General features: G+C 40.7%; 1 protein-coding gene across 3 annotated transcripts in view; it reads left to right on the top strand.

Moving 5' to 3' along the window:
• The window catches only part of fam184aa (family with sequence similarity 184 member Aa), a 67,835-nt gene that overhangs the window by 31,265 nt on the left and 12,748 nt on the right, over window positions 1-23,822 (top strand). For all 3 annotated transcript variants that reach the window (XM_033624386.2, XM_078165997.1, XM_078165998.1), the window contains 9 exons: window positions 2,243-2,365; window positions 3,400-3,561; window positions 8,446-8,567; window positions 8,888-9,038; window positions 16,800-16,914; window positions 17,238-17,335; window positions 21,621-21,774; window positions 22,613-22,740; window positions 22,886-23,070. In XM_033624386.2, coding sequence (XP_033480277.1) covers window positions 2,243-2,365; window positions 3,400-3,561; window positions 8,446-8,567; window positions 8,888-9,038; window positions 16,800-16,914; window positions 17,238-17,335; window positions 21,621-21,774; window positions 22,613-22,740; window positions 22,886-23,070 — 1,238 coding nt within the window. The remainder of the gene's footprint in view (window positions 1-2,242; window positions 2,366-3,399; window positions 3,562-8,445; window positions 8,568-8,887; window positions 9,039-16,799; window positions 16,915-17,237; window positions 17,336-21,620; window positions 21,775-22,612; window positions 22,741-22,885; window positions 23,071-23,822) is intronic.

Here is a 23,822-nt window from a genome sequence, read left to right as displayed (position 1 = left end):
TTCTGTCGATGTACATTAATTAATTAATTCATCTGGTGGGTTTGCTTTCCAGATGGAGGAAACTATGACACAGGAATCTTTGTCTTTAACTGTTGTCTTCACTCTCTGACATCAGTATCGTACGTAGCCAGGGTTAGCGTTAAAGAAGCAGGCAGGAGTACCAAGACAGAAGCTAAGCAATATGATGCTGTGGATGGAGCAGCAGCAAAACGTATTCTAACCACTTATAAAGATCAATATCAGTTATAGTGTGCACTATATTTGGAGTATTTTCATCGCTTCGCCTTGCTGTCAGGTGGCCCTTTCCAATAGGGAACTAAAGCCATATCTAGGCTCTCTTTAAAGCCACCAGACTCCACCGACAAAAACAGTAATTTTAGCTTGCTAGACACAGGAGCTGCTGCTTTACCACTGCCTCGATTGGATAATTTGTTTGTGTGACTGTGTTGAATCTAAATGAACCTTACACTAAACACCAAACACTGAATCACCAAAGTTACACAATAAGACAACCAAATTAACTGATTGATGCAGCACTAAACCAGCAACTCCTGTGTTCAGCGATGTTGAATCACTGTTTTTCTCAATGGAGTCTGGTGGCTTTGAAGAGAGCAATTTAAGAACTTCAGTTTCCCGTCGGAAAAGAATGTCTAACAGCGAAAATATGCTTAACATGTCCCGCTAGAAGTGTGTGGTGTACTTACCTGCAGAGACTCTGCCCTCTGCCTGCCTTTTTTCTTTTTATATTTCTGTACTCCGGATGTTTATGAGCGTGCACCCCCACAGTGCCCAGATGGAGGTTGGGACTTCGTAAAAAGGTCACAACCAAGTGCCAAAGCCAAAGCAGAAGGCATGAAAAAAAACATCACACAAATACAGTAAGTTCAAAGTGCTTAACGTGTCAAGCACAACTTGGAGAAGGACTCACAAAGCAGTTTTTATCATGTAGTACAGTTTAAAGCTTTAAGTCTGTATCTATGTTTTTTATCGGTGGGTCTTTATTGTCAGTGTTTTTTATTTCAGCATTGGCTGATTAGCAATCTCCATGTTCTTATGGGTGAATAGATTAAACCTTGAACCTTTTGGAAGGCTCGAGGCAGCATGGTAACAGGCACATCTACTGTAATTGGGTTAAAGAAAGAGGATTACTAGTTGGCTCCCATGTGGATAACATAAGATGGGTGGTTGTTTATAGTTTCCTCACGTCATATTAGGATGGGAGGTGAAGCTCGGAAAGATTCTCATTGTTCCGTGTTTCACACCGTCAGTAATTTACACTGTACAGAAAATACGGATGGGAATCACTTTGTGGCTCATTTAGTGAATAAAAATCTGAAAAATCAAAGTACGTTGGTGCCAAAATCTTGTAATTCCAGTATTTATAATCAGTCCTTCATTTGCAGTGATCATATATAAGCACATTAAAGAGACAGCTGCTGCAGACACTTTATGGCCTATCCGTGCTGTATATATATTTTCATATTAAGCAGCTCTACTAGCATTTATTTAAGGTTGCATGATGATCAGAACTGTTCATGTGGGGGTAAGAAATGTTGTGCGTTTACTAAATTAGCATTACTTAAGCAGATGTTCAGCATATAAAGGGAAATCACAGTGAAATTTAAAGAGTTTGAACTCAGTCTGACCACCAGGAATCTGCCTCTGAGGATGCCGTTCATCCAGCAGTACTGTACTAAACAACTGCTTCAAGTTAAACACACACAACAGAGCAATGGTTGTGTTCCATAAAACCTTTCCACTGTTGATACCAGTGCTGGGAATTAATAGCAAACCAAGAAGTAGAAAGAGCGTTTCATGAGAGAAATTCAGAGTGGCCCAGAAAGGATTTGGTGCTGTGGTTTGAAGGATTATAGAAACCGGTTGGTCGGATGAGATGGCCTTTTAAGTTTAAATGACAACTCACGTGTCCTTCCTCCATTCAGTAGTCATGCTTCACACTCAACAACTGTCACGACTCCATATTACGGCACAAATGGGATTTACAGTGGCTTCTTAACTCCCCTCCTTTTTTAGAGATTATACTTTCACTAGGAAATACTGCAGAAACCAAAAGACAGAGCTGCCAGGCCGTCATAGTAAACATGCACCAGTAATTTGTCTTTTCAGGCATTAAAATAATTTAATATTTGAATATAAAGTTTATAGAGTATATCTCACTAATGAGTGAGTTTCTTTTTGTCTTTCCTTTCATCCTCTTTCTCTTTCTCCTCCTTCTCTCCAGAAAATGAGTCAGGAGTTTGAGATTAAGCGTCTGTCATTGGAGGAGCAGCGCGACCGTCTTCAGCAGCAGCTTGACAACTTGAAAGAGGAGCTCTCAGCCAAGCTCAATATGGCCAATCAGGAGGTACGGTCGCTAAAGGACGACTCCATCTGCTTTCTTTTCTGGGTTTTACAAAGGGAAACAGCCAATTATTTGGTAACAAAAGCAGTGATGTAGGGCTACTTATATTGATTATAACTTAAAGGGATAGTTCAGATTTTTTGAAGTGGGGTTGTATGAGGTACTTATCCATAGTCAGTGTATTACCAACAGTAGATGGCGATCAGCACCCTCTGAGTTTAGAGAAGCAGACAGTTGTACAACCACAGAAGCTAAGCAATGTACTGCTGTGGATTATTTTTTTTAAGATTTTGATGATTAATTAAGATATAAACTCAAAAAAATCTCACAGAATAAGGGCACAGTGAAGACCTGAACACAAACTGTATTCACAGAGCCTTCACTCTCTGTGAAACAGCCTCATCTGGCACTACAAAAGTAAAACAACTAAACAGTTATTAGAGCAATGGCCAAGCATCAGAGAGAAGAAAACACTGAGTTTGTTGAGTAAAGAGGCTCATTAGCAATGTATGATTCTTAGAATAAATAAAAAATACACAATACAGATTTGTATAAAAAATTAGATTAGATTAAAAATATCATATATTTTACACAAACTTCATGCAGTTATTGCATTCACATGTTCTGTGCTGTTATTGTTATGCCTTTAAGACAATATGAAATATCCATAAAACATGTCGCTTAGTCAGGGGTTGTCAGTTCACTGATCGAAAATGGATCCGTTGAGGAAAAAGCTTGGGATTGGGTTAGAGGAATATAACTAATTTGGATAATCTATAAAACACAGTTCCCAACAGAGGCTTGGCTCAGTCACAAAGAAGCACGTCAGGTGGTCTAGTGGGTTTATATGTAGCATGACACGTGGTAAATGATTTTTGAAGGTCTTTGAAAAGTAGCGTTTTGACACTAAATACTGCGACTGATATTTGTATGTTTGGATTTGAATGCATGAGGAAAACTATTGGGAAGCTATGGACTGACGTAACTAACGAATCTTTGAATGACGATGTGATAACCCCCTCTGTTGATCTCTTCAGGTGTCCCACCTCCAGGAGCTGGTGAGGGAGGGGGAGCAGAACATGAGTTCAGCTAAGACACAGATCAGCTGTCTGAGGGAAACTCAGGAGAAGCTCAAGATAGAGCTTGACGCTACGAGAGCCCGGGTCCGAGAGACTAGCAACCTGCTAACTGACCTACAGGTGAGGAAAATAATGAGGATGAAACCAAGAGGATTTAGAGCGTCAATACAGGAATTGCTTTATTTTGCAGCTTCATAAATTCTATAAAACTCCGTCATTTGACGGTAATTAACGAGAAAATATCAACGTCCTTTTACCCCAAGGGAAGACTCATCTATTATTTATTTATATTAGGATACTGTAATCTCCATATAGGTTGATTTGTACACTTGTCTCTAGACAAATTTCACATTTTTGCATATTCAACTGAAACAATGTCTCAATTAGCGCGAAAGCTTTATTGGAATTATTTAATTAGAAACATACCAGCTGAACTCTACTTTACCTACTATTAGTTGTGAATCATACAGCTCTTTCTAGGAAACAAACACAGACAAGATACTTTTATCTCTGTCAAAAAACACAAAGATTATTGTGCTTGTCTTTTACAAATGACTCTACTATTACAGACAGTCACTCATGACACTGATAAACCAAAGGAGGGAGTATCTTCTCAGACGTTTAGATCGAGAAAAATCAGCAAAAAAGTTCAGTCACAGCTTAGAAAACTGGAGGTGTTACTGTAATTTCTCAGATATGTATAATCTTTTTGTTCCCTGCCGGTGGGAAGAGCAAAGTGTTCCTGCAGGGGTCCAGCTGGTCGGTGCTGACCTTGGCTATGAATCATTGCAGTGCTTTTGAAGATGTGCCTGTTTGTGAGACTGTGTTTTTGTTTTGCTGCTTATTCACTCCTGTTTTATTGTATAAAGAATCAAGGTCAGGCCCTACATATAATGAGAGTCTGTAACCTGCTGTGTCAAGTACAGTCAGACAAACCAAACACTGGCTCCTGATAGGGTCATTTAAATTTTTGTGTTTTTGCGTCAGCCACCTTAGTTCTCCCACATGCTTTGCACATGGGAGAAGTTCCAGTTGGTCGCAGTCTGCAACCTCAGCCACTTAATCCTACAAACTGGACCTTTAAAAATAGTCCTTGTGTGAAATCTGTTTCAGTGAAGCATCACGTCACAATCCCACCACTCCTGGCTGTGACTCTGTATCCACACACATCTCCATATAGTACAGTTGTAGCAGCCATTGTTCTACAAAAAGCCTTTCTCCTCCTCCTCCTCCTCATTACAATCTGCTCAAGTTTTATTGGCTTTCTCTGCTCATCAACTTATACATGAAATTGTAAACGCTAACTTCAGTGGCCTTAATGTTTGTGTAGCCAAGTCAGCCACTCGTGCAGCTGGTTTTCACCTGTCCCTGCAACGTGAACATTGATGGGCAGAGAACCACGCTGTAGAGGTCAGTTTTAGATACACTGCCGCCTACAGTTTGAGAGAATGCTGGTTTGAAGCAAAGGAGAAACCGCTCAGAGTATAAAAGATCCAAATGTCTCCTCGTCACAATCCTTTGTCAGCTCACGTCCGAGCGGAAAGCATAACTGACGCTTTAGAAAGAAAGACGGGAAGAAAGGATGGAGAGATGGGGGAGAGGAAGAACATTTTGTACACAGGAAATGAGATTTAACTGGGAAATAAGTGCGTACTGAAGGCCAGCTGTGAGATAATGATGATGAGGCTATTTTGAGTTGAGTGGTCCTGTGTTTGAAAAGAGCCCCGCTGGTAAGGAAGAGTCTAGAGAGAGACAGGAAGGGAGACTATTCTTTTAATGTTATTATTAGTCATGTAATTAATTGTTGTCGGGAAATTAAATCAATGCAAAATAATAAAAGAAAAAAGCAAAAGTGGTTGAAATGTAAATAAAATGATTGAAATGAATTGAATGTAACTCAGTCAACAACAACATGCACAAAGATGAAGTTCATATATGAATGAGTGGAAAAAGTCACAGCTGGTGGAAACTGGCACATAAAATCAGTGAATACAAAATGCCTAATAAAAGAGAGAAAGAGAGATGAGTAATAAAAGAGACAGAGGACAGAGAGAGTGAATGAGGAGTGATAATTAGATGAAATTGCAGAGCGGTGCTCTTTGCTTTCCCACCAGAGCCCGGCTTCTATAAAAAGAGGAGATTTGGTTTGTGTGCAAAGGCCTAACACAGGATTGTAACTTGTGTTCTCACTGAGCTCATTGCAGGAGAGATACAAGCAGGGAGCCAGCTGATCCCTGCTTCACACTGAATTGAGACCAGCTATTGTTTAGCAGCGTAGGAACCATTATAGCTCAGTCGCTTATTACATCATAAAAAGACAGAAAAAGACCCTCGGAAAGTTCAGCTAAAGGTTTGTCAGTTTATAGTATGAAATTATAAAAAATTAAAGGCCCCCTCCAGTGACAATCAACCCAAGCACTCAGTGCCATGGCCAAGCATCGACAATGGCAGTCTCCCGAATGCAGATTCAGGCTAGATCCTCACTAAATATGTTTACATTTAAAACTTTGCCACATATATGCCCGGCATCTACAATACTCTGGTGCTTCCGAACCCCTAAAATGGACCTTTGAAAACGCTGCTGACCCCGTTTCAGTTTGAAAACTCTGGGGTTCCATTTCAGTGTGAATGGACAGAAACTGAGACTTTTAAAAAACAATAATGCAGACACCCATTTTGTCATGACGTGTCAAGCCAAAACATTATCCCTCCAACTAACTTACATAACTTTCTTGTGTGGTTAACTTCAGCTTGGCTTCCTCCAGAGAGGGATAATGTTCCTGTAATGCTGCTGTATTTGCTTTGTAATGATCTGTTTTCTGCTGCCTTGACCACCTTATACTCGTGTTATTTTCAGTAGCAGTTTTACTTTGTCATTGGTCCAAGGAAAGAAATCTCTGCTCTTATTTTTTGGCATCTGCTGTATTTTATGTAACTAAGCAACCACAGAGTACGCAATTTACTTCCTGTTTACATTGCGACGCACATGGCCAGTATATGTAAGTGGCCATGTGATATGCATTTTTAGGCGTGTTAGTATGGACAGAGATTATTCCTGAAACGGTACTAAAATGCTCATGTGTACGGAGATCCTTTTCATTTTAAAACACCATTTTAAAATGAAAATGTCTTAGTGTTGGTATGGCCTCAGACAGCCATGGTTCGTTACGTCAAAGGAACTATCTTTGCAGGGTGGGGCTTTCCATATCATTAGCAACACATTATTACCTGTTTGGTAACGTAGTCATGCCAAAACCAGGATATCCATTACTGTTCACAAGCAAAGGTTTGTCTGTTCAGCAGGTACACTCATTATATCCGCGCGTACTATATGAGTTTAAGGTGTAGAGTTACATCTAAGCCTTTTCAAGCCATGAAGAGACTTTTTTTCATAGAAAAAAACCTGTAAATATGTAGTTTTATTTTATGTGCATTAACAGAAATGAGTTTTTAGGGTTTAATCAATGTCTGGAGAGGAACTTTAACAGATTATTTCCTCACAAAGCAATATTATGGTGTCTATTTTTTGCTGTTAAGAGCACTAATTGTTTAAAAAAATAGTATTTGGTTATTTAATTGAATACAATAGATACAAATAAGTACAATAAATGACACTACATGCTGTGTTAAAATATTACACTATCCTAATATCACATTTAATTACAGTATTTTTTATTGCACTCACTATTACGCAGCAGTGTAAAGTAGCTCAGTTGTTGTACTTAAGTGATACTTGTACTTTACTTGAGTTTTTCCATTTTGTGCTACTATACTTTCACTCTACAACAAGTTAGAGGGAAATACTGTACTTTTTTTACCATTATTATTATTGTTAATCTTAATAAAGAGCAAGAATTTCCAAAATATGAATACAAATTTGTACGGCAAAATTTTGTTTTCTCGGGACCCCTCAGATTTATCTGGTGACCCTTTGGATGGACCCCGACCCACAGGTTGGGAACTACTGGACTAAACTACCTAGCTATATATAAAGTTAAAAGTAGCTCCACCCTGACCAGCTGCAACAATAAAATGCTGCTTACACATACTAAAAAAATATACTTATAATCTAATAATGCCATATTTAATTATATATCACTCACAGGTGCCACAGGCTGTTTTATAGTCTGTCATACTGTGTGACACTCTGCAGGTTTTCTGCCTTCAGATATAAGATATGTTCATATGATTCAATCTAGATGCATGTCACAGTAAATTGAAATAATCAATACTACTATGATGAAATTGCAGGGCTCAGTTACAGTGAAATGTGACTCATCTCCACTGAGTGGTTTTTTTTGTCTTTAATACTGATGAGACCATTAGTCACTTTATCTGAGAGATCCAGCCCAGCATGGACCAAACTGGGCCCCAAATATCCAAACCCCCAGATAACTTGTGCAGCAGCCCTGCCAGAGAACAATATCAGGGATATTTTCCCAACAGATTCAGATGCATTTAAATGGAAGCTGTTGTCTCGAATACAACTTCCTGAACATTTGAGTCTGGATTTAACCACTCGAGCACTTTACCAGGAAGCTGAACAAAAGAGCTTTTAGGTCCTTTAATGAAGTCATCAGCAGATAAACCCTGGAGCCTCCTCGGCAGCAGGAAACGGCTGACCTGGTGAAGTTAGTTTCTGCCTCGGAACCAGCACATTATAAATGCCCTGTAGCCCTGTAGCCGTGGCATTATAAATAGATGTGGAGGTGGGCATTATGAGTCATCCACCGTTCAGCTATTGAAATGCTGCATCTGGTCAGGGACGGCACTTTGAGAAGATTTCGGTACTTTTAGTAGCTTCACATTGTTATTGTTAATGAGTCAGCACTCTAAATACATACAGCACACACATTTTATTCTGAGTTAATGACACACTTAAGTCCTGATCACGCAAAAAATGTGTGAAATTTTGAGATAACGTAAGAATAAAATCTCGACTGGAACACATTTGCTTGGATGACATAATAAATGAAAAATTTGTGCACCTGTTTGTGTCTGCAGGAGGAGATCGAGACGCAGAGACAGCAGCATGAAGCCAGAGTGATGTCCATCAGAACAGAAGAGAAACAGAAGATGGACAAGATGGCAGACGACTTGGACCAGAAATGGAGAGACGCACTGCGGTAAATAAAAAAAACAACCCTCATATGTGTTTCACTCCCTGTCAGCCTGTCAGTGTCACATTCTCGTGTTTTGCTCTACCCATTTGTTTCCTCATCCATCTCTGTCATCTCTCGCCCCCTCTGCTTCACAATCACACTTGTTATTATCATAACAAGTTGCCAGAGCACTCATGGATATTAATAAGAGCGAATTGGAAATGAACACCAGCGGAAGCAAGTTTATGGAGGCATACAATATTTACAGACATGCTGTAGCAGGACAAAATGAAGCAGAACGGGCACAAATGCAATGAGGTTTAATTTGACCAAACTCTCCGTAGGGAGGAGGTGCGCCTGTTAAAGGAGGAGTTGACCGAGGAGTATGAAGCGGACAAACAGGCGGCGCTGACTCAGCTCTCCCAGCAGAAAGAACTGGAGATGATGGCGGCAAGAGAGGGCTGGCAGAGGAAGGTGGAAGACCTGCTGGAACAGGTAAAGCACACGTGCCCACACTGCAGAAGCCACAACATAAGGAGCACACGCATGTCATGCTGCGACCAGCACAGCTTGATGTGCGTGCTAAATTAGTAGCATCACACACACCTGGCACTGAGCAGGTGTACAGTCTGTTACGAGCACACACAGTATTTGGTATTAGAGGGCGATGTATACATATCTTTATTTGGGTTTTTACAGCAATTGTAATTATTTAGCTTTTACTTAAGAATTTCTGTCTTCTATTGAGGAAAAGCTTTTGAAAAACATTTTTAACACCTAATCAATGGACCAAGGATATGGTTTAATTAAGACCTGCAAAAGGGTTTCACCTTGAAAAGCATGCAGGAATGCTGAAGCGGATGGCATACAATCAAGAATTTAAACCTTCCGGGCTACATGTGCAGTTTATGCAGTGGACACATAAAGGTGTAACACCTTTCTGCACTATATTCATTCATTCATTCATTTTTATTTAGGTGTCATACAAAACACTGTCATTCCACACGCATCTTCAGGTCTTGCAGCTACAAAACAAAACATATGGAAAAGGACAGGAAAAGAAATGAGATGATATGGCACACCCCTAGTTTAAAGATGTATAAACATGGTGGGCTGACCTATCTGACATTTCTGCTGTGCTTATTTCATGCGAACATCTTTGAAAAACCAAATCTGCCAGCACAGAAGCTCAGCGGCATACTGCTATGGACAGGCGCCTCAGCCAAAACAACCCACGAAACCTAAACAATATCAGTTTAAGTGTACGCTATGTGTGGAACACTTTCACTGCTTTACCTCACACACTAACTGATCGAGGCAGCCGTAGACCAGCAAATGGCTGTTTCTGTCAGTGGACTCTGGTGGCTTTGAGATAACGGCTTCAGCTCCCTGTTGGAGAAGGCTGTCTAATGGAAAGGTAAAACTGTAAAGAATATTATCACTAAAACTGGTTGTTGTATGTGGGCCTTTTAATATTTGTGATGTTGGGGTTTTATAGGAGGGTTAATGTGAGCTAACAGAATATTGAACTTGGGGACGTACAGCATGACCCTGAGAACATATATACACACCCGGATGATATTTGGGAGGGTCAGGCTCGGACTGCCAACATAATGCGATATTTTGCGACTCTGAAATTGAAATTTATACAGCAGGGTTCTCAGGGACAGGATGAAAGCTGGAGGCAGTGTGGTAAATCAATAGCAGCCCACTTTCATACATTTTGAGGCTGCCCTCAGATCCATTCATATTGGCATGAGATCGCCAAAGAAAGAAATAAAAATCAATTTTACAATAGAATTTGATTGCTCTTTTGTGACATTATACCTGGGCATAATCCAGACGGGCTCACGGCCCAGGATGAATATCTTTATAAAGTACTTTTGGGTAGAGAAAGCCATCACACAGAAGTGGCTGCAGGCATCAAAGGACAACTGGATCATAAGTGTCAACGAATACACAAAAATGAACTACATACTGTAAGGGATGTAACCCACTGCTCTGTGGCAAAGTGTGGCTCATACCAACACTAATAAGAAAATATATTTTGGGCCACAAAACATTCAGTTTAAATCTGATTCGCCCCTTGCTTTGATCGAAACGGGGACATCCACAACCCTGACCTTTCCCCCTGCACCCACTTTGGGAGTCACTTTGATGGACAGCTCCGCTCGTTAAGGCCTGGAGACGGCCTGGAGCACAAAATGTCTCTGTCCGAGGAGAGATACAACTCCATCTCACACACACACACACACACACACACACACGCTCTCACAGGCTTTGCTGCTTCTGACTGTGTCTGTGAACGTGATTTACAGCAATGCCATAAACAACCACTTCACCTGCTTTACAATTCACATAATTCCCACAACAACAATAAATCGACCTGAAAAGACTAAAGGATTTAACTTCGCTTCCTGTGCTATTTTGGTCCAATTTCTCTCTTCTTCGCCCGCAGAGTGATGCAGAATGCAAAACACAGCTTTTGTTTTTTTAATGAGTTTTTCCCCAAAGCCTGTGTCTCTCCTCGTACACACAGCTGTACATACACGTACATAGGCACTTCATGCATACACACACTGAAGACGCAGATCTGAAGAGTGTGTATGCGCAACATGTGTTTGAAGTAAGGAGTCAAGTTCTCCTCATAGCTACAAACACTGGAGAATTTTTCTGATGGGAGTGAAAGTGGAAATTAGAATTAAAGCTCAGTCGCAACAGAGAGCCATTTGAGTTTGGGTTTAAAGCTCAGACGCTTGTCTACTTATACTCATGGACCCGTCCGCGCTGAGCATACTGCCTCTGGGTAATTCAGAGCTCAGCTGAGTCACAGCTGAAACCTGAAAGAGGCTCGTCCTCATTTTGCCAAGACGCCAGTGGCCTCAGATAAACAGTTTCTGACAGGCTGGAGGCAGCAACCACCAATGCCAGCTTGACAACTTTTCAGACACCCTCAACGCCCAGATACGTAAGAGACGAAGCTCAAAGCAAAACGCCACGAAACTAAAGGAAACTTTGAAGGAAATCATCATGTTTGTTGTTTGACACAAAGTCAGACAAGAGAAACATTATTGGTTTTGGCCAAGTTGAAAATTATTATTTAAGGAAGATTATCGGTGTTGGCTGATATTTGCCTTGTTGACTACCCTGCCTATCAGCAAACTGACAGAAACATCTGACATACTGGACACTATAGACGTTAACTCTGATGTCGACAATGTCATATACAGCCACAGAATGTATATAAAGATGGAGGACATGTCTCCACTTACCCCGACTCTACAGAAGTGGAGCCAAATTATCCGGGATATTTTTGCTGCCATCTTGCTTAGGTGATGTCATTTGGAGCCAGAGTCTGTGCAGTAGGTGCAGTAGTGTAGTAGCGTGATAAAAACTACCTTAAATGAAAGAAACCATCTTTGGGAAAAATTTATTTGACGTATACTTTTCCATAAGTACGTTTACCTATCGGCAAGTAAAAAAAATTAATGTCAATCAGTATCAAAATTGTCCAATTTTTTTTATTTTAAACATACAGTCAGGTCCATAATTATTTGGACAATGATACAGTTGTCATCATTTTGGCTCTGTACACCACCACAGTGGGTTTTAAATGAAACAGTGAATACCTGCTTAAAGTGCAGACTCTCAGCTTTCATTTAAGGCTTTTTTCAAAAATGTGGTATGAACCGTGTAGGAATGACAAGCATTTCTTCACACAGTCCCCCGACTTTAAGGGCTCATAAGTATTTGGACAAACTAACATAATCATCAATTAAACAGTCAGTTTTAATACTTGGTTGCAAATCCTTTACAGTCAATGACTGCCTCAAGTGTTGGACACATAGGCATCATCAGATGCTGGGTTTCTTCCCTGGTGATGCTCTGCCAGCCCTTTACTGCAGCCGTCTGCACTTCCTGCTTGTGTTTTGGGTGTTTTGCCCTCAGTTTTGGCTTCAGCAAGAGAAACGCATGCTCAATTGGATTCAGGTCAGATGATATGACTTGGCCATTGCACAACATTCCACTTCTTTGCCTTAAAAATGTCTTTGGTTGCTTTTGCAATATGCTTCAGGTCATTGTCCATCTGTACTGTGAAACATCGTCCAATGAGTTTTGAAGCATTTGGTTGAATCTGAGCAGATAATGGTGCCCCAAACACTTCAGCTTTCATCCTGCTGCTCTTGTCAGCAAGACAAGACTTCACTAGAATAAATACAGAGGGTTTATCACAAGATGCAAACCAATGGTTAGCCTTAAAAATGGAAGGCCAGATTAGAGTTTGTCAAAAACCATCTAAAAAGCCTGTACAGTTGTGGAACAGCATACTATGGACAGATAAAACAAAGATCAACTACCAGAATGATGGGAAGACAAGAGAAGGCAGAAGGCAAGGAACTGCTCATGATCCAAAGCACACCACCTCATCAGTGAAGCATGGTGGAGGTACTGTTATGTCATGGCCATGTATGGCTGCCAGTGGAACTGGTTCTCTTGTATTTATTGATGATGTGACTGCTGAGAAGAGCAGCAGGATGAAAGCTGAAGTGTTTGGGGCACCATTATCTGCTCAGATTCAACCAAATGCTTCAAAACTCATTAGACGATGCTTCACAGTGCAGTTGGACAATGACCTGAAGCATACTGCAAAAGCAACCAAAGACATTTTTAAGGCAAAGAAGTGGAATGTTGTGCAATGGCCAAATCATATCATCTGACCTGAATCCGATTGAGCATGCGTTTCTCTTGCTGAAGCCAAAACTGAGGGCAAAACACCCAAAACACAAGCAGGAAGTGCAGACGGCTGCAGTAAAGGGCTGGCAGAGCATCACCAGGGAAGAAACCCAGCATCTGATGATGCCTATGTGTCCAACACTTGAGGCAGTCATTGACTGTAAAGGATTTGCAACCAAGTATTAAAACTGACTGTTTAATTGATGGTTATGTTAGTTTGTCCAAATACTTATGAGCCCTTAAAGTCGGGGAACTGTGTGAAGAAATGCTTGTCATTCCTACACGGTTCATACTACATTTTTGAAAAAAGCCTTAAATGAAAGCTGAGAGTCTGCACTTTAAGCAGGTATTCATTGTTTCATTTAAAACCCATTGTGGTGGTGTACAGAGCCAAAATGATGACAACTGTATCATTGTCCAAATAATTATGGACCTGACTGTAAATATTGTTACTGGCCCAGAATTTATCACTCTGTGCATCCCTAAAATTACTTGCCTCTTTGGTTTTGAGGCAAAGTCCATGTATCTGTGCTGCTCTGTGATGGACCACCGATCTGGCCGCAGTGTTGGACAGCAGTTTATCTGCAGATTAATGGCTTAATTAGCTGATTAATCATTTGGTCTGCAAAATGTCAGAAATTAAAAAAATAATTCCCCCTGTAGTTTCCCAGTGCCAACAGTTCAAAACCCCCACATTATAGATTTACTATCACATTAAAAAAGGAAATTCAGAAGGTTATTTAAGCTTTAGCCAGGACAGGGAGGAGGAGGAGGAGGAGGAGGAGGAGGTGGCACTAAAAAATAATTTCATAAAGGCTTGTGTAGTGAGCGCTATCTGAATTTCTTATATCAGTTTTGGTAACTAAACATGCTGCGTTTTAAACTGATCACGCAGAGTGGCTGAAAATAAACATCAAACAATGTCACAGACCAAATACCTAAGGAGCTTACACTGTGTGTGCATACATGTCTGTGTGTTTGTCTGCGTCTGTGATCTCTGCGTGTGTGTTTCCTCTCATCAAAGGGCTTCGGTGAATTGTGCTTTTTAAATTTTTACTCCTTTTGTAATTTTCGCTGCATGAAGACACAGCCCTCTGAGTCCTGTGTGTATTAGTGTGTGCTATAGAGAGAATCACTGTGTATACTTGGTTTGATACCACACACATCATTTTCATCAAAGTCTCGACAAGAAAGAGAAAAAACATGTTCTCCAAAATGTTAAACTATTCCTGTGAAGGCAACATTAACATGAGACATCAGCTGGGAAAACATTTTTCATGGTTTTATCTCAAACTCGAAGGACAGTAGATAATAAAAGAGTCTTTCTCAGGTATAGCCACATCATACCTTATGCATATACCTCATGCATACCTCAATACTGGCATGCATCCATGTGCATGATATAAATGTTCCCATAGATGAGACTGTCCAGGAAAAGGCTGTTGTGAAGACAAATGGACTCAGGTAGAACTGAAGTGTTCTGCCATGTATTGACCTACTTTCAGCTCCAGCGAAACACCAGCAGCACTGGAGGCTCAGAGACTCACACTCCCCTCAGATACGCTCCGACACTTCACATTTAAAGCGTTGAGCAGCTCTGTTTCTGTTCACATACGATCCATGATTGAGACTAACAGCTGCCAAAGTGACAACAGGAAGTTTCTGCTGTGATGGACGAGTTATCAGCTGTAATATAATCATTTTTAGAGGCATTTTTGTACAGCAGATTTTTTTCTTTTTACCTGTTGTCTGTTATTATACATTCCTCACGTCTGCCTCTCCTCCCTACACTGCTTGTACTTACACTGCAAACTAAACGTGCTGCTACCTGGTGGCTACGTTTTTGTTAAGTCCTGACCACATGTCGGTGAAGACTCTCAGTCATCCAGGTCATGGCAATCATAAGTGCTATATCGTAGGCAACTGGATTTGCTTGCGTGTCTTGAAGACTTGGATGAGAGGCGAAACATCTTCAAGAAACGCAAGCAAGTCCAGCTGCCTACGATATAGCACTTATGAGTCCTGACCACACTTTTGCGCTGGCATTGGCTGGAGGCTATACACCCACTAACATCCCAAACACAGCAAAATAAGAGGAAATTAAGAAAATACCAGGCCCCCAGGAACAGAGCCAGGCTCATACCATGGACCGGGTTTGTCACTTGATGCCACTGGGCCCAAAAAGACTTTTTCTCACAAACTGACATTGTAAAAGAGACGTCTGTGAATCAGTGGATACTTTTTTTGACCAAATTACTTGTTTCACTATCGGGATCACACACACAGGAGACCATTTACAATTAGGACTCCTGTGTCTGTCATTACCGGATCAAACCACACATCAGCCTCTTGCATTTGATAGACAACCTCACATACAGTTTCAGAGGAAGGGAAATTATTTACTGAATATATTAAAGCCCCACTAAGAAGTGTGTTGTATATGTGTGTGTGGGTGAGTGTGTGTGTGCAATCCTTATCTATAATGACTACTCTTTCATTAAGATGTTTTCATTACCGGGTTGTAGCCCCAGGCTGCTTTGTGTGCATGTGTCGACACAAGAGTGTGTTTAATTAAAACATCAAGGTTAGAGACAGGCACCGCAGGTTGTTTAAGGTATTCCCACTTTGTTAGTCCTGTGTGTCCAGTTATTTTTCTGTCGGTGTAAAAATGATCCATTTAAACAGACATGTAGCGGACACAGGATGTGAGGATATACCGTAGAGGTCATCCCTCAGTCTTTTTAAATCCATATCCACTGTTGAACCCCATAAACTTCATTCCAGCCCTGCTCCTCATCCTCTCATTTTAAATCCATCTTACCTTGCAGCCACTAATGTAGTACTTCTACAGCACTAAATCCCGCCGGGGATTTAACAGCCGGAGCTTGAGTAAGAGTGGCGTGCGGAGGGGCCAGAGTCGTCAGTCTGGCCCCTAATAGTTCCAATATCTCCTCAAAACAAAACGGTTTTTTGTGTGCTGTGATGGGGCTTATGCTAGTTGGCTTTATGTCCTTTGGTTGTGTGTGCTGTCGCTCGATGTCTGACAAGCTGTCGGCCTAATCTCCAACCACAGCTCTGTGTTTGGCTTATATCCATGTGTCGATACCACCACCAGTAAGTACTTGTCAAAAAGATCTCGACTAAAGTCAAAACTTTATACAAGGATTAAAGACGACACGACTCAGGAGGAAACACAAAGAAAAAGCAAAGATAGTTTTAATGTTGACCTAATTAAATGTTTGCAGTAAGTTGAGCAAGATGTTCATTTCCTGGAGATATATGTTTCTCAAATGTCCAAGGATTTTTGCTCTAAAGAAGACATTTAATGTGACATTGCTGCACAGAAAGAAAGCCAGTAATTACTGTTTTTATCCTCAGTGCAGGGCCAAACTGACCTGTCCACATTTTCTTTTACAGTCCCTCCGTCCATTTCTTTACATACGGTCAATGACTGCTTTGCCCTTCAGTATAAACGGCCACTAATTATATCTGCTTCTCTTGGTATTTGTCTTCTCTGTCCAGATCTCTCTGTTGAAACAGTCCCTGGAGCTGCAGTTGTCTCAGTCCCAGGCGTCACTCCAGCAGCTGCAGTCTCAGTTCAACCAGGAGAGGGAACTGCTGAGCCAACAGCTGAAAGGTGAGCTGGTCTATATGACGCTTTCCTCCATGAAATTTTCATTTTTCACACTGCACATTTGATAATATTTATCGCTACTGTTAGCAGTTTAATATGAACGATAAAAGACTCCCTGATCACTGATTATTCTCCCACAGCTGCAACGTGCACGCGGCACGAGATCAGGTCATGGTTGCTCCAGCATGATGGAAAACGATGATGTCTTGCAATTAAATAGAAAATTAAGGATGGGTTGGAATAAAAATGCATCACTCAAGTTTCAGCATTTTTGTGTTTGTACAAGACTGAGGATTTCATGTCGATGCTTGTGTGCGTGTTTGCAGAGATGCAGAGAGAACATCAGAGGAGAGAGCATCGATTACAGGAGGCTCACTGCTGTGCCCTGAGCACCATGGAGGAGGCCAGACAACACCAGATAAGGGTAGGAGTCACACACACACACACACACACACACACACACACACATCATGCATGAATGTAAATATATGTGCAATCTTTTACTTGGGATTGGGCATGTTTACTACAGTCCTTGAATAAAACTGAATCAAAATCAGATGCCACAATCAAAATACGCGTTTGACCCAGCACGGTGGAACCACCATCGCTACTGGCTGAAGTTCTGGCACCTTAAAGGAATACCCCCCAAATAAACATTTGTATATCAGTTACTCACCCCTTGTTATGTTGAATTTGTGACAAAAACTTTGCTTTGCACGCATGCCTCCACGGTGAATCCAAAAACATTCAACATTCATTCGTCAAAAGCTGAAGTCATAAGGGTCCCCGTTTAACAACAGTGAAACTACATTAAAATATCTGTTAACAAACTCTCACACAACTCATGCAGCATAATCTAAAGCCTACTTCAGACCAATGATTCGCAATGAGACAAATCCATTTTAGAACATTGCAGAGAAAAGTTGCAGGTGTGAACTGATCGGTCAGAGCTCGACTCAAGCCGGCTGATGGTGTCACCTGCAACTCTGCTAGTCAAATCGCCAGCGTCTGGTTTTAGCATGTAAAGCACATCACCTGTTTCAACAGCCAATCCCCCTATACTGAAGTCCTCTGGTCATGTCTAAATGACAATAGACACCGTGTTTGCTTGCTGCGGCAGGCATTCCATCCCCGCCAAGCCCTCTATTTCCGTCCTCAGGGTGAGCCGGTGTCAGACGGTGGGTCGCTGCTACTGCTCACTGTATATGCTTGTGCCCCTCACACACACATCCTCATTGACTGATTAATTGGCACATTAACATGAATACAGTCCATCTGATACTTGTTTTGTTTCTGTTTTTCGCCATTTCATCACTACTACAAATGTAACTGTAGCCAGTATCTCACTATCACTGTCCTCATTCATATTTTAAGAAGCTACAAATTATATTCAGCCACAGAATAAACCTGAAAAGCTGGAAATCAGAACAGAAGTAGTGGCAGAGAGATGATACACCGTCTCATCTAGTCTCATCGCTGTGAACCTGCAGGTTTTTAGAAAGTTGCAGAATGGGACATCTCAAGTAGTTGCCTGTTTTGTCGTACTTGTCGTCTCGTAGCGAATCTTTGATCTGAACTGGGCTTTAGTCTTCTTTATCCTCATATGCTCAGTACCTCCCAAACAGAGAGACAGCTTTTTCTGACAGGAACAGAACGGAAAGTGAAACTTCTCTTCAAAGCCAGACTCCATTGACAAAAACAGTAATTCTGCCTCAACACACAACACAGGAGCTGCTGGTCTACTTCTGCCTTATCAGTTAGTTTGTTTGTGTTATTGTGTGACTTTGCTGAATCCAAACTAACCCTTTAAAACACCAAAGTCACAAAATAACACAAACAAACTAAATGATTAAAGCAGTAGTGGACCAGCACCTCCGGTGTTCAGCGAGGTAAATTACTGTTTTTGTCAGTGGAGTCAATGGAATTACTCAATTTATCAAGAATTTTCTCAGTTTTTGGATTCTTCATTTAGTGTGGAAGCATGCGAGAAAAACATTTTTAATTTCAGGAAATCAACATAACAAGGGATAAGTAATAAATATACATATATGTTGTCATTCATGGGGTGAAGTATTCCTTAAAGTTCAGGCAGAATTAGCTCAGAATGCACTCACATGTATGTGTGTACATATATATATATATATATATATATATATATATATATATATATATGTGCCTGTACACCTGTGAAAATGTGCTTTTCAGAACAAAAATGTGCTGCTGCTGCTGCTGCTGCTGCTGTACCTATTTTTTCACTGTTTTCACCTGCCGTCTGTGATCAGCAAAAGCCCCCAAAATAGTGTTTCTGGTGCGAGCTGAGATCCTCAGTATGAGCACTGAAGATTCTCTCTGACATGTAACTTGATTTGTTGTCCTGGGACTCTCCACCCACAGCATTATCCTGAAGTCGTTCCCTCCTGAGAGGAAGTGATCGCCTCTTACAGTTTGGAAAGTGCAGTAGTCAGTGTTGCAATTTGGACTCCTTTTTCAATTTAGTCTGTAGCACACTGATTATTACTTTATGTGTGTGTGTAGGAGAGAAGTATCGGTTGTAAGACTCTGTGAGTGATGCTCTACAAACTACCAACACAATACACAGACGTGTTTCAGTTGTTCTGTTAGCATTAGTTTTAATTTAACGATCCTTCTCCTCCTGCTGCAGAGTAAATTGGAGGTTAAAGATTCATAAAGCAATTAAATAAGCTGAGAAAGCTCCGACTCTGTGAAACTATTCATTAGGTTCATCTACTTTAATTTCACTCATTTCCTTCCTCAGTGATATTGAAAATGAGCCAGGGTGGTAATAGCTTATTGTTGACTTTATGGTTGAAGCTCCCATATAATTACACTGCAGGCAGAAACATTGGATGATTTTTTGTACTGCCCCATTGAACAAAATGATTGTAGCACTCTGTCTATGAGGGGAAGTGTCAGGTACCTTTTAATGTTGTTTCAGTTCCTCCTGCTTAAGGTCATGGATCCCATAATGCACCCTTATGGAAATAAAGGAGGATGTTTAGTAGGTGTCATTTTATGCCTGCTAAACAAAGTAAGGCAGGTTTTTGCAGAACGACGCTAAAGCTGCAACAATTAATCGATTAGTTGTCAACTGTTTAAATAACCTGCAACTAATTCAATAATAAATTAATCAGTTTGAGTATTTTTAGAAGATAAAACAATCCAAATTTGTTGATTCCAGCTTCTTAAATGTAAATATTTTCTGGTTTCTTTGCTCCTCTGTGACAGTAAACAAAACAGGACATTTTTCGAGCGTCATTTTGGGCTTTGGGAAACATTGTCCAAAATTCATTATTGGAGGAACTAATTGTCAGACTAAATGACAATGAAAATATTAATTAGTTGCAGCCCTAATTTAGGCTGATCTCCCAAAAACTATTTGTGCATTCTTTCCCAATGTGATCTCATCCCTGGAAGAGGTTGGCAGTTAGGTTTAGGCAACAAAACTACTTGGTTATGCTTAGGAAATGATCACAGATGTTGTTGCTTGGTCTCAAACGCTGGTCTCCTCGGGTCAAAGTCCGGTGTTCGTGAACCCACCCACCTTGAGTAAACTTTCACACTCTTTAAACTACGTCCGTCGCTCTGTGCGTCTAATAATGACACAGATAGGTTTACTGGAGTTGGTGGAAAGCCTGGTGCATTTCACACAGACTAGTGTCGTAGATGACACTGCCTAAGTGGCATATTTTGATGCCGTGGGAGTGAGACTAGGCTCCCTTTTCACAGACAAAAAGCATTAATGATGCTTCTCTTTTTCCTCAACATTACACCACTGATGATATGGTTCATGAAGGGTGCACAGTGGGAGTAGGCTTTAGCATATATAATTTACATATATTTTGCATATAATTTATACGACTAATGACCCTTTTTACTGAAGAACTTTTAGAAATTTAAAGATTCTCTGTCACCAGAGAGTTAGCAACCAAACAATTGTTTTCCATAGAAGAAGTGGCTACAATTACCTTATCCTTTTCACAAACCCAACTCAGTTCTTCATATCGATTTTTATATCAATTTCCTGCAGGAAATCAATGCACATTACCAATAAGTGTTTTCACATGGACCTGAATATTCCATGAATAATCATAATTATAGCCTCATCCGAATGAAAATGGTGAGCCAAGGTAAAACGCTACATTTGAATGACACTGCCAATTAAACTTTACAAAGAGAAAGCAGAATATTGTGATGACAATGGCTTATTCTTCTCAGTATTACTTGGCGGAGCTGTCTCTCCACACTCCACCATTTGCTCCAATGTTTTGTAGCTGTGAGCTCTGTCTCTGTTACGCAGTGCATTGTGGGACAAACAGTGTCCAACAGCACACTCCATAATGAAGCGGATTAAGTCTTCATACTGACTGTTTTGAGTGTGATTAATTTTTTTCATTAATGAAACACTACATACTCAAAACCTGATGGGAATTAGTATGGAATTGGGACACAGCTGCAGTGTTCATTCTTTCTCCCTGTTTTGTCTTCTGGGTTTAATTTTCTAAAACAACATGTCTTCATAAATGCAGCTCTTTCTTTCAGCGAGCGCTTATTCCTCAAATATTATATGTCAGAGCATCCTTTGGGTTCTCATAACTGTGTCACCACATGGAAAAATGTATTTTTGATGTAACTGGTTAAATCCTCTCCTCCCTTTCTCCCTCCTCCTTCTCTTCCCTGCCCCCTGCCAGGCTCTGGAAGAGCGTCTGAAGCAGGAGCAGAGGGAGGAGGTCCATGCTCTGAAGGAGGCCCACAGGAGGACCTTAGACATCCTGAGACAGCAGTCGGACCAGGAGCTGCAGACGCTGCGATTTGAGCTGGAAGACGAGGGGAAAGCAAAGCTGGGTAAATGATAATACATATAAACGGCATGGTTTTAAACTACAGCAATGACTTCTCTACCCCCAGAGAAGATGTCTCTACCCATGGTGATGATGTTGCTACCTGCTGTGTTGATGCTTATTCCTGTCATGATGACAAAAATTCCACCTCATTCTGCATCTCTTGACTATTAAAAGAATAGAAGGAAACACAACCATCCGTGATCAAAGCGGCGATGCAAACCTCTGCAAGATGTTTAGATTCTAAAAGACTGTGAGAGAAACTGTGTGATAATGGGACTAAATCAGCAAATTGCATTTAAGAATAAGAATAATAATCAGTGACAGGATAATGACACTAGGTATAAGACAAAACTTTTACCCGCTACTTTTTGTGTCACGTCGTTAAAAGGCTTCCCTGCATTTAATTGCACTGAGGATACAAGTAATCAAAACTGAATGTCATGTTAAAATATCTGACATAAAGAGACAGTCTGCAATAGAAAATAATTGCCTCTCTTATTAAGGTGACCTTGAGATTAAATAAAAGAAAAAGTAAGTTTAAAAGGAGATGATGAAAAGCTCTACTTTTGTTGGAAAAGGATTCACAAGAAAATATACAGTACATCTATGATCTGCTCTCAGTGGTAACACTTGCACAAACTGTCATATTTCATCTTACTCTCATCTGTCTCGACCAAAGAAAATTTGGTCGGACAACAGCATTTCGCCCAACTAATCGACCAGTTGACCAATAGCTGTGAGCCCTGTTAATGTTTCTACCCATGATGCTGAGATGTTGCTTGACGTTTTTACCCCATGTTTAAATATCTCTCTTAAACTCTGGTGTCTCTGTCTGGCAGCGTCTCTCCGTGCAGAGCTGAACCACCTCCACGCTGCCTCCATAGAGCATCTAAAGCAGATCCACCTCAAAGAAAACACTAACGCCAAACGAGAGTTAGAGAAAGCGATGGAGCACAGCCACCAGCAGGTAACTGTGTCTCTACTTTACTTTGTATCGTCTGCTTTCTTCTTTGTTCTTTTCTTGTGTTTATGTGTGACCTAGTTAAGATCTCCCAACTTATTCTCTTTACTTTTCTCTGTTAATTTGAACAATGCTCATGTATTTTGTCTAGGAACAAGAGCTCCTGGGTCGTATTTCAGACCTGCAAGCGGAGCTGTGCTCTCGTAACAACCGCATCACTGATCTGGACCATGAGATCCACTCTCTGAACGAGACCATCGACACTCTGACCAGAGAGCTGGAGATAAAGGGTAAAGAGGTGCTGCGGGTCCGCAGTGAAGCTAACCATCAGATAAGGTACATAACACCATTCAGCAGATAGTTGGAAGTCAATATGTGTTGTATTTTATCGAAGGGAGCAGAACTAAACTGTGACTGACCCAGTTTTCAGACGATTAATCCTGCACTCTTGTCATTTGGGAATATCCATCTAAACAGTTTATAATCAAAAGCATCATCTTGGGAAGTGTTCTTGCTTTGAAACTCATCTATGTCATGACATGTTTCTGATGTGATGATGAGTTTAGACTTTGTGACTTTGAACAAACAAGACACAGTAGGTACAGCACCTCTGAGTGGTCATTTTGGGAGCTGAGTTGTGACCATTTGAAGTGAAAATAGACAAAACTTTTGTTCTAACTTTTCATTAAGGAGTGAATTTTGATTGCACAATGTAATAGCTATCGAATAATGACACCATTTGCATCTAGATTGGTTCCCTATAAGCCTCATTTTCACTATTCACTACTGCACAACCAAAACAAGAAGAGGATAGCGCATTTGTTTTCCCTTGGTAGCTATCGAGAGCTATCCCCAGTTACCAAAGAGTGTCAATACAAGTTCAGGGGGAGTTAAAACGTTGTCTTTCTTTCTCCCACTTTAATTTGACCACAACATGCATATGTGTTCCAATAACACACAGTGAAAGTTTTGTACTTAGATTTCATGCTTTTCCAGTGGTTCTCCAGTGATATAAATGCACTTCCACAGAGCTGGGGGACTTGCAAGAAACAGATATCAACACAGATATCCTGACCTCTGCTCCCTTG

Source organism: Epinephelus lanceolatus, chromosome 24 (assembly GCF_041903045.1).
Source record: "Epinephelus lanceolatus isolate andai-2023 chromosome 24, ASM4190304v1, whole genome shotgun sequence".
NCBI classification, from domain to species: Eukaryota; Metazoa; Chordata; class Actinopteri; order Perciformes; family Serranidae; genus Epinephelus; species Epinephelus lanceolatus.
Note: the sequence above shows the minus strand (reverse complement) of the source record. Positions and strands in the feature narration are given on the sequence as shown.